The 13,344-nt window shown below is 61.6% G+C and overlaps 2 protein-coding genes across 2 annotated transcripts; one reads left to right on the top strand and one right to left on the bottom strand.

Annotated features, from left to right (window-relative positions):
- The first annotated feature begins 3,573 nt into the window (after window positions 1-3,573).
- On the top strand, window positions 3,574-7,070 carry LOC142003755 (zinc finger protein 629-like). Its single transcript, XM_074981014.1, has 4 exons — window positions 3,574-3,687; window positions 4,387-4,576; window positions 5,101-5,199; window positions 5,793-7,070. Exons 2-4 carry the CDS (start codon window positions 4,495-4,497, stop codon window positions 6,365-6,367), a joined length of 756 nt encoding a protein of 251 aa, XP_074837115.1. The 5' UTR covers window positions 3,574-3,687; window positions 4,387-4,494; the 3' UTR covers window positions 6,368-7,070.
- Window positions 7,071-9,060: 1,990 nt separating this feature from the next.
- Window positions 9,061-12,150, bottom strand: ZNF576 (zinc finger protein 576). The gene is made up of 3 exons (XM_074981002.1): window positions 12,071-12,150; window positions 11,103-11,320; window positions 9,061-10,814 (listed from the first exon to the last, which is right to left on the bottom strand). Exons 2-3 carry the CDS (start codon window positions 11,311-11,313, stop codon window positions 10,297-10,299), a joined length of 729 nt encoding a protein of 242 aa, XP_074837103.1. The 5' UTR covers window positions 11,314-11,320; window positions 12,071-12,150; the 3' UTR covers window positions 9,061-10,296.
- Window positions 12,151-13,344: the final 1,194 nt, after the last annotated feature.

Below are 13,344 nucleotides of genomic sequence, written 5' to 3'. Positions count from 1 at the left end.
TGAAGACAAAATGGAGGAGCCACAGGGTCTCCTTTATCCCTTTCCCCATGTGGAGGGAATTCCACTTTTCCTCCCTGTGTGGGCGCGTGTCCCAAATGGAGCCCATCACACGGGCAGGTCACCCGGCCATGTCCTTTTCCTAGGATTGTAGAATCCCAGGGCTGGAAGTGACCTCAGAAGTCATCGAGTCCAGCCCCCTGCTTCAAGCTGGATGAACCCCAACATTTTGGGGGGGACCATTCCGCCCTGGGCAGCCTCCCAGACGACACACCTGCAGCTAAATTCCTGAGCTGTGGAGTGGAGGAGACAAGAGCTGCTTTACCTGGCGCCACACCTCCTCTTGTGAGCTCCCAGAAACTAACGTGTCTGATACCGGCCAGAGCCAATCTTACAACTCCACATACAAAACTGATACAGACACGTGAGCGGTGACTCAATAGACACCTCGCCCAGCCCAGGATTGGGGCAAACCTAGGAGAGTGGTTAGAATAATGGCTCTCATGGTCATTTTAAAATCTAATAACATAGCCCACCAGGCGTTCATTGGCTGCTGGCCCCTGCTGCTTCTGGCTAGCTCTTACTGTGATGGGACCCAGTCCTGTCTCCCAGACCTTCCCCAGCCACTAGATCTCACCCCCCCTCCCAGTGCCAGGGAGAGAACCCAGGAGTCCTGGCACCTGGTGAAAATTTACTCCACCCGTGGCTAGAAAAAGGCAGAGGGCCCCCTGCTCCGGAGCTGTGTCTCCAAAGCATTCACACCCGGGGAGCAACGCAGCCTCAGAAGATGCTTTCCATCTAGCCCTGGGGGCAGTGACCGTTCCAAGGCGGAGCACCGAAATCTGCCCACCTATCCTCTGTGTCCAGCCCGAGCGCGGGTGAGACTTTTAAAAGTCACTAATGGTCCTGCTCAGCGCACAGCTTAACAAACAAGTTACCGGGCAGAGCTGTAGCGCTGAGGTGGCGGCTGGGAGCACGAGCTGGTCCTTTGTTAATCCGCAGGCGGCCTGGCTTTGAGCAAGCTCCCGGCTGCACAGGGGAGGAGGCGCAGGGCTGAGCGTAGCGCCCGTGCTGGGGATGACTGCGCCCTGCTCTTGACAACGGGTGGGGAAGGGCCCAGTCATGGCAATGGGGGTCTGGGAAAGCAGTCAGCTTTGGAGGGTACCACCTGCCCCAGCAGCCTCCCCAACGCCCTCCAGAGCCCCTGTAAGTCATGGCTGCTGTGAGGAGCCAAGGACATGTAACCAGGTCACAGGAAGCTGGAGGCCATCTTGGGACATCAGTATTTCCCCACGGCCTGGGCTGGGCTCCATGTTTTGAGCCACAGGGCTTCCCCAGAGCCACATCACAGATGGCAGCAGCAGCATCGAGCCTGGTCTGGTGCTGGGAACAGCCCATGGGCAGGGCCATAGGGATTTCTAGCCTGTGTGTGGAACCCCTGGGGCTCCCCAGCCAGAACCAAGGGCAGCTTGTCCCTTAGGAAGCTGCTGTCAGTGTGTAGCACCCCAGGGGGGCAGCGGGTGGGGGCAGGGAATCCGCTGGCTCCGACCCCAGATTTCTAGTCGCTTAAACCGCAACCAGCCGGTCCTGTCTGTGTCCTGCAGAGTCACGGAAAAGCACAGGCCGGGGCAGCACCCATGGACCCTCCTGCAGGTCCCCGATCTCCGGCGGGGCCGAGGGGCTGCCACTCCGGCTTTGGCAGGCCCCCACCCCTCCTGGAAACAGCCAGTGCATCCCCATGTCTAGGGTGGGCGGGCAGAGCGCTTTGGGTGCCGCTCCCAGCTGCAAGCGCCACCCTCACAGCCTCCGTCGGCTGAGAATGGGGACCTGTGACCAATGGGGGAGAGGGTCAGTGGGCACACACTGGCACCTCCCAGGAACAGCATATGGGAGGGGCACCATAAGCCAGTGCCACCCCCTCCAGCACCCTGTGCCCACGTCTGCACCACAAACCCCAGCCCATAGCCCCCGGCCAGAGCCAACATCCCACGTTCCCAGCTGCACCCCAAGACCTTGCTGCAGCCTTGAGCCCTCCATACCCTCCTGCACCCCAAACCCCAGCCCTGAGCCCATGCACTCTCCTGGAGCCAGCATCCAATACCAGCCCCTACACCCCCCCCACCCCAACACTCCCCCCCGCTCAGAGCCCCCTCCTGCACCTAACATCCCTCCCAGAGTTCACCCCAGCGCCTTGGGTGGTGGGAGTGTGGACAGTTTGGGGAAGGCAATACTGTCCCTTGCCTACATTACCTGCTGCCCGTGGTCTCAAGGCGACGTCCCTCACACCAGCAGTTCTGACTTACTGGCATGACACCACTGTGCCTCCTCCAGTGGGAGCTGGGAGCTAGGACTCCTGCGTTCTTCCTGGGATCTCATGGTTAGAGAGGCTGGGAACCAGGTCTCTGGACAACTGCTTCAAGACTAGTGGGCATGCCCCTGAGCTGCCAGGCCTGACGCAGGACTGATGCCAGCACGCACAGGGTACCTGGACAGCCTGCCCCGGGCCTTGCAGTGGCACAACCCTTGGGATCCAGACAGCACTGTTTGGCTGGCATATTCCCCGCTCATCTGGAGTCAGGCTAGGCTGGCTTTCGGTCTGACAGGCAGAGCCACCTTGTCCCTCTCCCTGGGCACTGCTGGGTTCCTCACAAGCCCCTGGCCTAGGGGCCGGACCGCCATGGAGAGCACCAGAATCGAGGTAACCCCAGCTCCAGCCTGAGACGTGGCAGGCCATGGGAGGTGGTTCCTGGCAACGAAGCCAGCACATTCCTGGTGCATGGGCCCTGCCCCCATCTCCCGCCAGCCCATCACAGGCCCCTGCGACACGGCAACCCCAGAACAGGTGCTTGAGACTTGTGCACCAACTTGCCCTAGTTCAGAGCCAGTCCACTGCACACCTGTCCCATGCACTGCACCCCTCAGTGAACAGACCTGCCCAATGCATGTCTACACGCACCCCCACAGCTCCCCCAGTGTACTGAGCCACCCACGGCATTGCCAGTGCATTGCATTGCCCTATAGTGTATGGATAGGCCCATTGCACACCCACCTGTGCCTTACACCACCTCCCCCCAGTGGACAGACCAGCCCATTCCATCCCATGAATTGCACCAGCTGCTGGTGTATGGACCGACCACACAACTGCAGCCCCATGTGCATTGCACCAGGCCCTCGTGTAGGGACCAGCCCATTGCACCCCCTCGTGCAATGTACCAGGCCCTCGTGTAGGGACCAGCCCATTCCACCCCTACGTGCATTGCACCAGGCCCTCATTGTATGGCACTAGCCCCCTATTTAGACCATACCAACTGCAGGCTCTAGCTAGAGGGAATAATAAAAACAGCATTATTCTCCCCCACAGCAACAGTACAAATGGTATACTTCGGAGCGCATGCGCAGAAGCCTCCATATGAACCAAGTGCTTCCCGCTCAGCCCCCTCACCAGGCGCATGCGCATGCGTGCGCAAATCCCCGGAGGGCGTCGCGCCACATCGCTGCGCATGCGCAACGCCGAGCGCCCGGGGGGACCTCGGCTCAGGGCACAGACGCTAATAAGCATCCCGCGCACGCGCAAAGATACACGTCGGAGGCCCTGCCGGGGCCACGCCCCCCGCCTCGCTCCCACTGCGCCTGCGCAGCTCGGTTCCTGCCGCGGCGCCAGACGGGACCGGGCAAGGCTCGCAGGAGCCGGTGAGCGGCGGGCTGCGCGGTGCATGGCGGGATAGAGCGGACCTCCCGCTCCAGTGCATTGTGGGGGGGGGGAAACCTCAGCCCCCAGAGTCCATATAGCCCCGCCCGGTGCATTGTGGGGTGGGACCCTCAGCCCCCTCCCAGTCCATATAGCCCCGCCTGGTGCATTGTGGGGTGGAACCCTCAGCCCCCTCCCAGTCCATATAGCCCCGCCCGGTGCATTGTGGGGGGGGGGAACCTCAGCCCCCAGAGTCCATATAGCCCCGCCCGGTGCACAGTGGGGTGGGACCCTCAGCCCCCTCCCAGTCCATATAGCCCCGCCTGGTGCATTGTGGGGTGGGACCCTCAGCTCCCTCCCAGTCCATATAGCCCTGCCCGGTGCATTGTGGGGTGGGACCCTCAGCCCCCTCCCAGTCCATATAGCCCCGCCCGGTGCACAGTGGGATGGGACTCTCAGCCCCCTCCCAGTCCATATAGCCCCGCCTGGTGCATTGTGGGGTGGGACCCTCAGCTCCCTCCCAGTGCATATAGCCCTGCCCGGTGCACAGTGGGATGGGACTCTCAGCCCCCCGCCCCTGCCCAGTTCTACATCGCCCCCGCCTGGTGCATTGTGGGCTGGGACCTCCCCCCCCACCCTCGGTCCGTACAGTTTCAGTGCAAGACAGGTTTGGATTCTCACTTTGCTCCCGATCCGTGTAGGCCCCCGAGGATTGTGGGGTTGTGGCAGGTCCAGGGGTCGGTTCCCCTGCAGTGGAGCAGGGACCCCACGAGCGAGGCTGTTGCCGGAGCCCAGCCAGTCACCGAGGGATGATGTCTGAAACACACAAGCACCCGGACGTAGCGGAGAGTGAGGATGTGATCTTCGAGGAGGAGGATGGGACCTCGACGGGTGAGCAACTGCTGGTGGGCTGCCTTAGTGGGGCAGACCAGTGGGGGCTGGCTTCCCCCTCTCCCTGGTCTGCTAACATCTGCTCTAGTGCATTGTGGATTGGGACTAGCACACCAGACCTAAAGCCAGGGCCGTTTGTGTGTTTGGTTACACCCCCGTGCTCCCACCCTGGAAGGGCGGCATCTCAGTACAGTGCACTTTCGTAGGTGTTTGCCTCCACCCCTTCCCCAGTGCTTTTTTGGGTTGTTCCTTTGCTGAGGAGGTGGATCCCAGGTCTGGGCTGTGTATACCGGCTGCTGAAGCCGCTCCTTCCCTGTCTCCTCTGTTGGGCTTGCTTGATACATGTAGCTCTCTGGTGCATTAGCCCTTTGCTCCCTGACATGGGGGGAAGGGGGAATAGCGTCACCCTACTTGTGAGCGCGCTCGGCCTTCTTGGAACAGGGGCTGTGGGCTGATGTTCAGGGAACTCATGTGGGTTGGATGAGTGGGACAAGTCAGCCTCTCACCTGTTGTGCATATTGCAGGCGTCTCCACCGTGCAAGAGGAAGAGGATGAATCTGAAGCGACCTCCGTGTCATCAGGAGAGAGCCGGCCATCCACACCCTCAGCCAACGGGTACCCAGGTAGGTGGGCTACTTTGCCTAGGGCCAGCTCTCTCATGCTGGAGGGCAGGGCATCAGGACGCTTGGGTTCTCTCTACAGCTCTGGGAGGACGATGGGGTCTAGTGGTTAGAGCAGGGGAGAGTGGGAATCGGAACACATGAGTTCTCAGGGCAGTTCTGGGAGAAGAATGTGGTCTGGTTGTTAGAGCAGGTAGAGCTGGGAGCCTGTGATCCCTGGAAGCTGAGTGCTTGGGCAGCCTTCCAGGAGAGATTGAGATGCTGCCTAGCTAGCAGAGCGCTCATGGCCGACAACGTGTGTTTGAATTGGTGGTGTACTGCCGCACATGTGCCAGTGCACATAACAAAATTTATTTCACCCATGGATGTTAAAAGTGAGAGTGAATGTTGTTCATGGATTCTCCTTTGACACCTGTTCAGCTGAGTAATGATCTTGGTAGGTCAGCAGCCAGGCTGAGGGCTGGGTGGGCCATGCAGGTCAGCCCCTTCTCAGAGGTTGGGGGTACTTGAAGGGTGGGATGGGTTCTGGGGCTGCCTGGAGGCTGTGGCCCGTGTGGCTCAGGGACAGTTTACTGACATCACCCATCTCTCCCTAGGTCCCAGGAGCAAGGAGCTGAGGTCAGCAGCATCGGAGTCCCAGCAGGAGGTGGTGCCAGAGGAGGGGGAGGCCAGCCAGGGTCGCTTGGGCTCCCCGCAGGCCCCCAGCCCCGAGTGGCATGAATGTCCTGAGTGTGGGCGTGGCTTTGGCACCTCACGGGCCCTGAAGGTCCATCGCAGCTACCACGTGGGCCGGAAGCGGCCGCACAGCTCCCCCAAGCCGCCCCCTGCCCGGCCATCCCCTCCCTCCGCCGGGGAGCCCGAGGGCCGCGACGCTCGCCCTGTGCCCCCCTCGCCCCGTGCTGGAGCTTTTCACTACATCTGTGCCGAATGCGGCCTGGGCTTTGCCTCGCCCGCCTCCCTGGAGGCTCACCGCTGTGAACATGGCTGGCGCCGCAGCCCCCCGGCTCCACCCCGCAACAAGGGCCCCCCAGCCCCATCCCGTGAAGCCAATGGAGCCCGGGATGCCGAGGGGGCAGACGGACCTTACCACTGCACCGAGTGCCCGGGCGAATTCGGCTTGGTGGCAGATCTGCATGAGCACTACATGCTGCACGCCCGGGGGGAGCTGTAGCCCCCCTTCCTTGCTGAGGGGCCAGGGGAAGGGGGATGGATGGTGGCAGTGGTGGGATCCGTGAGTTAGGTGGTGGCCGCAAGGATTCAGCACTGCTTGCTGTGTGAGGGAGCCAGGTTGGGGGTTGCAGTGGGATCCACGGGTGAGGATTGGTGGCCACGGTTGGTGCAGGGGGAAGCGGTGGGTTGGGTGATGTCTGCGGAGGCCTGCGCAGTTTGTGGGTTGGTGCCTGCAGTGGGATCTGGGCTCTTGAGCCACAAGAAGATCTCCCCTCCTCCCTCTGTCTTAACTGATGTGTAGTATCAGACCTGACCACGCCCCAGCCAGCCTGGCCCTCTCTGTGCTTTCCCCAGCATTGAGCCTGTTACCTTCCTTCCTAACCTTCCCCCCAGACCTCAGAGAGGGGAGCCCTGGCAGGGGCTGCGACCCAGCAACCTTGCCTCTCCCTTGGGGCAGTGGGACTGGGGAGCTGGAGGGGCCCAGCCCCCTTTCATACTGCTGCTCTTGTTGCATGGGGTAATTGCCCTTTGCTCCTCTCCCCCACACAGACCAGGCAGTGCCCCCTGAGGGATTCCCAGGGGTCACATGGGATGGATCCCCCACACTCCATGTCTGCTTCCCCAGGGAGAGTGGCTGGTGGGCAGGTGAGCCACCAGCAGCAGGATGAATATTAACGAGCTCAGCTGGGGGCGGGGCGGGGATGGGACCTTCTTTAATAATAAAAATGATTCTGTATCTCTGTTGTACTCTGTCCCCTGTGCCAGTGTCTGTCAGTCTGGCTTGAGGGGGGACAGCAGGCAGCTGGGGCAGGTGTGGGGGACTCTCCCAGGCTGATCAGGGTAAGGAGCTGACCTGTGCTATGATGGCTGCGCTGTGATGTGATGTCACTGTGCTGGGGCAATGGGTGAGGTCAGTAGGGCTGCTGCACTTGGCTATGGCCCTGCCAAGCTGGTTGGTGGGTAGGTGACATTGTGGTTCAGCCCTGTTGGGGGGTTACCCTGTACAGGCTGGGGCTCTGATGGGGGGCCCAGAGCCTTTGCCAGTACTGATGTCACTGGTGTGATGTGAGAGCTGGGACCTGGGTCCTTGGCTTCCCTTTGAAAACTACACCTCCCAGCATACCCCTGGGTGGGGCACTGTTCTGCGGGGAGAACTACACCTCCCAGCACGCACCTGCCTGAGGCTTGGCGATAGAGCCCTAGATCCAAATTTCCCAGCATGCAGCTGGTGTGGGGCGGAGCTTGTCTGGGCAAGCATATGCAAAAGGAGTGGGAGGTCCTGCCCCTCAGGTGTGGGCAGGAAAACTGCTGCCCTGGGAGCAAACTCTGACCCCAAGGGGCCTTAAAGCACCAGCTCTGGGTGCAAGGAGGGGCCCAAGCTCCCATCTGGGACACAGTGGGGTGGGGTAGAGGGGTGCATCTCCTCCATCTCTCCCTGCCAATACCAGAGCTCCCGTCACAGCCCCACTTCCCCAGGCCAGGATCTGGGTGGCTTTTTGGGAGGGGACAGGATGGGCTGGAAGCCCCTGGCCTGGGGCAGAGCAGCCAGCACCTGAGCCACCAGCTGCTTCCCCCAGCTCATTGCATTCTCACAACCAAGGTGCCCCAAAGCCAAGGCCTGCTCCATGTCACCAAGGGTTGGAGGAGGAGGAGGGACTGAGCAGGTGACTTGGGGCTTTGGTGGCTGGGGGCCTAGGGCTTGTCTTTGGGGCATCAGCCCTGCAGGATGTCCCACACCCTATATACACCTGCAGGCCCAAGGCCCCAAAGGAGGGTGGAGCCTGCAGGGGAAGCAGTGGGAGTAACCAAGGCACGAAACTCTCCTCTGTAACTAGAGGCTCTTAGGGCCTGGGAGTATCCAAGCCACAGGACTCCCAGCACCACAGTGACGGGGCTGCAGCTCCAGGGGGATGTAGGGCAGGACTGTGTGGGGCACAGAGGTGACAGGCACTTTGTCCCATAAACTGCATGGAGCCACAGAGCCAAACCTGGCCTGGGAACAAAGGCAATAGCAGAGAACAAAGCACAGACTTTCCTCTACAGGGGGGAAAATGGGTCAGCTAGGGGGCAGGAGTGAGAGGCACCAGCTGAGCTGGGATGTGGGGCAGGGACAAGGCTGGGGCAGTGGGGGGGTTGTGACCAAGTGGGACTCATACAGCACTGGGGAAAGGCCCAGCCCATTATGACTGACTGTAATTGAGATAGCATGGGGGGAGGAGTACAGGACAGAAGTGAGGCTGTGTCCTGGACCCCACCCCTGGTTGTGGGGGAGGCAGCACCCCCCCCAAGAACCAAGGGCCCTAAGTTCTTGCTATAGCCCAGCCCCATGGGGCCAGCACACCTTAGAAGCCAAGGGAACCCATCTGTCCGCACACCCCTTGTCCTGGAGACAGCTATCCCCCTTGCCACCCTCATGCACCCAGCAGAGGAGACCAAAAGCCCCTGTCCCATTCCCCCGCCTCTGCTTTTGAAATCAGGTGTTGAGCGTCCCTGGCAGCCAAAGGCAGAGCTGCCTGGGCTGGGTCTGCTCTTCAGGAGCCAAGAAAGAGACACCAGTGGCTCAGCCCCTCTGGCCTGGGAGCAACGCCCCACCCCACATATGCTGCTTTCCAATTCCCCCAGTCCTGGGGCTATGCACCTAGAAGGGCCTGTCACCTTCCCCTGCCCTGTGGCCAGACCCACCCAGCTCTGGTTCCCGGCCCACAACCAACCTGGCCCAGAAGACAGACGCGGTGAGCTTCTGAATCTTTATTGGAAAAATAGGCCCTGTTCCTCCCCTCGGTGTTCCTGCCTGGGCCCAAAGCCTGGAGGGGGCACTCAGCACTGCCACCTCCCCATGTGAACACCTTCTGCTGCCTCTCCACAGCTCCCAGCACCCCTGGCTTCACCCCAAGGCATGCAGTGAAGACATGCCCACCCCAGCCACTGAAACTGGTACAACCTGGCTTACGCTGGCTCACTGGGTGCGGGTGCCCTGGCTGTAGGGGCAGCCGGGCGTAACACTCCTTGGTGCTGGTGTAGACGTCTCTATGCCAGGGACTGCACTGGGATAAGTGCAGTGGAAGAGAAGTCACACCGCACCTGAGACAGCTTTCCTGGGGCAAGATCTAGGTCCAGGCTACACTCCGGGAAGTCAGAGCTCCAGAGCGAGGACACCCCATCAGTAACAAAGATGGTGCTGTGCTGCAGGGTAACCACCCAGGGAATGGACACAGGCGCTCTGGAAAGCTCCCCACTCCCTGTCCCGAAAGACCTGCTCGAGTTAGATCCCCTCCTACCAGGACCCCACAGTGGTGCTGCAGACTCCTCCGGGGCTAGGGAGTGACTGGTGATGCCCTGGACTGCTTGGTGCTCAGTTGCAGGAAACGCAGGCAGGTGTTTATGGGAGGAAAAGCTGGGGGAATGCAGAGAAGTGGGGGGTGTTTCGCAGGCAGATGTGGGGACAGGGCGATAGTTCTGCAACACCCACCCTACAGCACTGATCTCTGCACCTCCTCCCAGCCAGCCAGGCAGGCCCCACCTTGGGGCCGGGTAAGAGCTGGTGCCCACTAGAGGGGAAAGGCCTCATGCCCCATTCCCTGCCCCGAGCCAGCCAGCCGGCCTCCTACCCTGGGGCCAGATAGGTGCCGACACGCTGCAGAGGAGAGGATCCGTGTTTCGTTCCCCACCAGCGAGCCAGTCCCCGTCCTGGATCTGGATGGGAACTACCCCTCCCCGCGGAAAGAGGCTCCGGGTCCTGCCCCAGCCAATCCCTCCAGTCCCATTCTATCTTGGCTTCCTGCCAGGCGGTGCCTGCAGCCTCGGGGCCTGGGGCGGGCTCAGCAGCGGAGAGAGGGGTGTCCTGTTGCAGTCACAGCTCTCCCCAGCAGGGACAGAGGGGCTGCCAGCACTCTCGGTGGTGCCAGAGTCCCCAGGCTGCAGTGTGGGGTGCTAGAGCTCGCCGCGGGCATGTCGGATGTAGTGTTCGTGCAGGCTGGCCTCCTGGGCGAAGCTCTCGCCGCACTCGGTGCAGGAGTAAGGGCGGGAGGGCAGCAGCTCCAAGGGGCGCTGGTGGGAGGCCTGGTGGCGGCGCAGGTTGGAGAGCTGGCGGAAGCTCTTGCCGCAGTCGGGGCACTGGTGGGGCAGGCTACGTCCGGCAGCGTGGCCAAGGCGGTGGCGCTGGTAATTGGCCAGCTGGCCAAAGCGGCGGCCACAGTCAGCACACTCGAAGGCAGGGCGTAGGCAGTCAGGGCAGTCAGGGGGCGGGGCAGGGGCGTGCCCGCGCTGGTGGCAGATGAGGGCACGTGAGCTCTCGAAGGGCTTGCTGCAGATGAAGCAGACGAAGAGGGCATCCCGCAGATTCTCCTGCACAAAGTCCTCTGGGTGCTCCCGCTTCATGTGCCGCTCCTTGAACTTCTCATCCGGGAAGGTGATCAGGCAGTGGAAGCACTGGTTGGAACCCAGGTGATCTGAGGGGAAGCAGGGGAGAGAGTTCTACACTCCAGCAGGGCTGACTTCCCCCACCGCAACTCCCTATCCAGCCTGGGCTCCCCAAGCCACCTGAGCTGCATGCCAGCTACTGAAGCAGGAAAACAGGCTCCCCTCTGCAGGAGAAGGCCCAGGAGCCTCAGGGCTGAGGGGATCTAGAAGCTGGGGTGCAGGTCCCCAAGGGAAGGGCCAGAGCGCCCCTGTGCTGTGGCATGTAAAGCCCTGGAGAACAGACAAAGAGAAGGGCTGTGACTAGCTCTGGTACTTACAGATGGGGCTGTTGCTGGAGGAGGCCTTGACCTTCCCCTCAGGACTGGGCCGGGCAGGTTCATCCTCCACACAGATGGGCTCTGGGTCAGAGCTGGGGTGCTGTGTCCGGGATGGAGCAGCCTCCTGCGTGGCAGAGAGCCCAGGCTGTGCTTGGGTCTCCTGCAGGAGTGGTTGTGCCATGGGCTGCTTCTCTGCTGTAAGTTCAGACATCTTTTCTCTGCAAGGGCGGGAGGAGTCATGTCAGAGCACGGCCTGCTGCCAGATCTGCCCCAGATCGCCCGCATTTCCTCCAGCAGACCCACAGGCCCATCGAGTCCCCTATCCAGCAATCTCCCTGCTGCCCCACCTCAGGCTGGGTCAGCCCCAGGACTCTTTCATGCATTTCAGGGTTGTTTGTTTGCCCCCCTGGCATGAAGCAGCCTCTGCTTCTCACAGGTCTCTCTCTCCATGTGCCTCCATCACTCCCCCAAGGAACCCCACGTGTCCAACCTCCCTCCATGCAGCCCCCAGCTCCCCCCCTGCTCCTCCCATGAAGTCACCATGGCTGGTGGACCTCTCCCCTCCAAGCCCCTCTCCCCCGGGAGTCCCCTTAAATTCCCTTTGTCCCCTTCCCATGGACATCCCCCATGCAGCCCTCTCTGCCTAGCCCCTCCCCTCTTCTGGAGCCCTTCGCCACCTGCATAGAGATCCCCAAAACCCTCCGCCCACGGACCCTTCCCCCTCCTTCACAGGCAGCTTCTAAGCCCCCCCCCGCCAGATCCCTATGGACCCCCTCAGCTGCCCCTGTCCCCAAGGGTCCCCCGGATCCCTCCCCCCATTGGAGCCCCCCCCCCCTCAGCCGCCCCTCCCCCCATGGAAAGCCCCCCCCTCAGCCATTCCCATGGAGACCCCTCCCCCCATGGAGAGCCCCCCTCAGCCACTCCCATGGAGAACCCCCCCACGGACGCCCCCACCACGGCCCCCTCACCTCTCTCCTCCCTCGCCAGCTTCGCCTTCCTGTTTCCGACGCCCACCCAGACAGGACCCTCCCTGTTTCCGGTGGGCGTGCCCCTACCCGCGCCTGACCCCAACTACCACCCCCAGCACTGCTCCCGTTCCACCCCTGCCGCCCCCCTCGCTGGTCCCCCTTCCCCACTCCACCCCCCTAGGTGGAATTCTAATCAGGCATTCATGCGGCCACCCAAAAGACGGGGGGGGGGCGGGCACGAGGGGTCCTTCAGCCTCAGCGTCGCGTTCCTGCGATGTGCGTATGGAGACGAGAACGTGGCAAGGTGTACTACGCGTGCGCGAAACGAATCGACGCCGCGCGTGCGCAGAGATTCCTTTCGATGCATCCTGACGTCCTACGAGGGAGCTGTACGCATGCGCGTTACGTGGGCACTCTCCACTATGCAGGTAGCAGTGGAAGGCCAGTTGGGGGTTGCTGCAGGGGCGCGCAGCCATATCCCAGAGTGCACTGCGGCAACCCCCCCCAAATCCCTATGATGTATTGGGGAGCAGAGCAACCCCCATTCCGAGGGTGCATGGGTATGGCCAGCGCTCTAAATCCCCACAATGCATTGGGGAATGGAGAGCCTTCTATACTTGGGATACACTGGGGTGACCAGAGCCCCAACTTCCCAGAATGCCGACATAGACTACCCCTAACTTCCCAGGATGCACTGGGGCATCAAAGCCCCACCATCACCGAATGCACTGAAGCATGGAGCACCTCCAACTTCCCAAGATATACTGGTGTGGCCAGCACCCTAAATTCCCATGATGCATTGGGGGCATGGAGAGCAACTTCCCAAGATGCATGGGGGCAGAGTGCACCCCCCCATCTTCCCAAGATGCACTGTGGTGTCAAAGCCTCACCATCCCAGAATGCACTGGGGCATGGAGCACCTCCAACTTCCCCAGAGGCACTGGTGTGGCCAGCATCCTAAATTCACATAATGCCTTGGGACATGGAGCACCCCATATACCTAAGATGCAATGTGGTGTCCAAAGCCCTACCTTCCCACAATGCACTGAGGTGGAGACAGACACACATTCTTAGGGATCATGGGGGTGTCCAGAGTTCCATATTCCCAGAATGCACTGGAGTGTGGAACGCCCCAACTTCCCAAGGTGCACTGAGGTGCACTCAACTTTCAATGATGCATTGGGGCACAGGGAACCCCAAATTTCCAGGGTGCACTGGGGCATCCAGTGCTGTGCTGCAAGGCAGTGGTCCGCTAGGGTGCCCCCTTTCCTCTC

Source organism: Carettochelys insculpta, chromosome 30, assembly GCF_033958435.1.
Source record: "Carettochelys insculpta isolate YL-2023 chromosome 30, ASM3395843v1, whole genome shotgun sequence".
Taxonomy (NCBI): domain Eukaryota; kingdom Metazoa; phylum Chordata; order Testudines; family Carettochelyidae; genus Carettochelys; species Carettochelys insculpta.
The sequence above is the reverse complement of the archived record's forward strand: the minus strand, read 5'-3'. Positions and strand labels throughout refer to the sequence as shown.

Bases quoted from the DNA above. Each gene is read 5' to 3' on its own strand.
- LOC142003755 (XM_074981014.1), top strand. From the start codon at position 4,495: ATGATGTCTGAAACACACAAGCACCCGGACGTAGCGGAGAGTGAGGAT. The intron at 4,577-5,100 runs GTGAGCAACTGC...TGCATATTGCAG, and splicing joins GGAGGATGGGACCTCGACGG to GCGTCTCCACCGTGCAAGAG. The intron at 5,200-5,792 runs GTAGGTGGGCTA...ATCTCTCCCTAG, and splicing joins CTCAGCCAACGGGTACCCAG to GTCCCAGGAGCAAGGAGCTG.
- ZNF576 (XM_074981002.1), bottom strand. From the start codon at position 11,313: ATGTCTGAACTTACAGCAGAGAAGCAGCCCATGGCACAACCACTCCTG. The intron at 10,815-11,102 runs GTAAGTACCAGA...GCTTCCCCTCAG, and splicing joins CTCCAGCAACAGCCCCATCT to ATCACCTGGGTTCCAACCAG.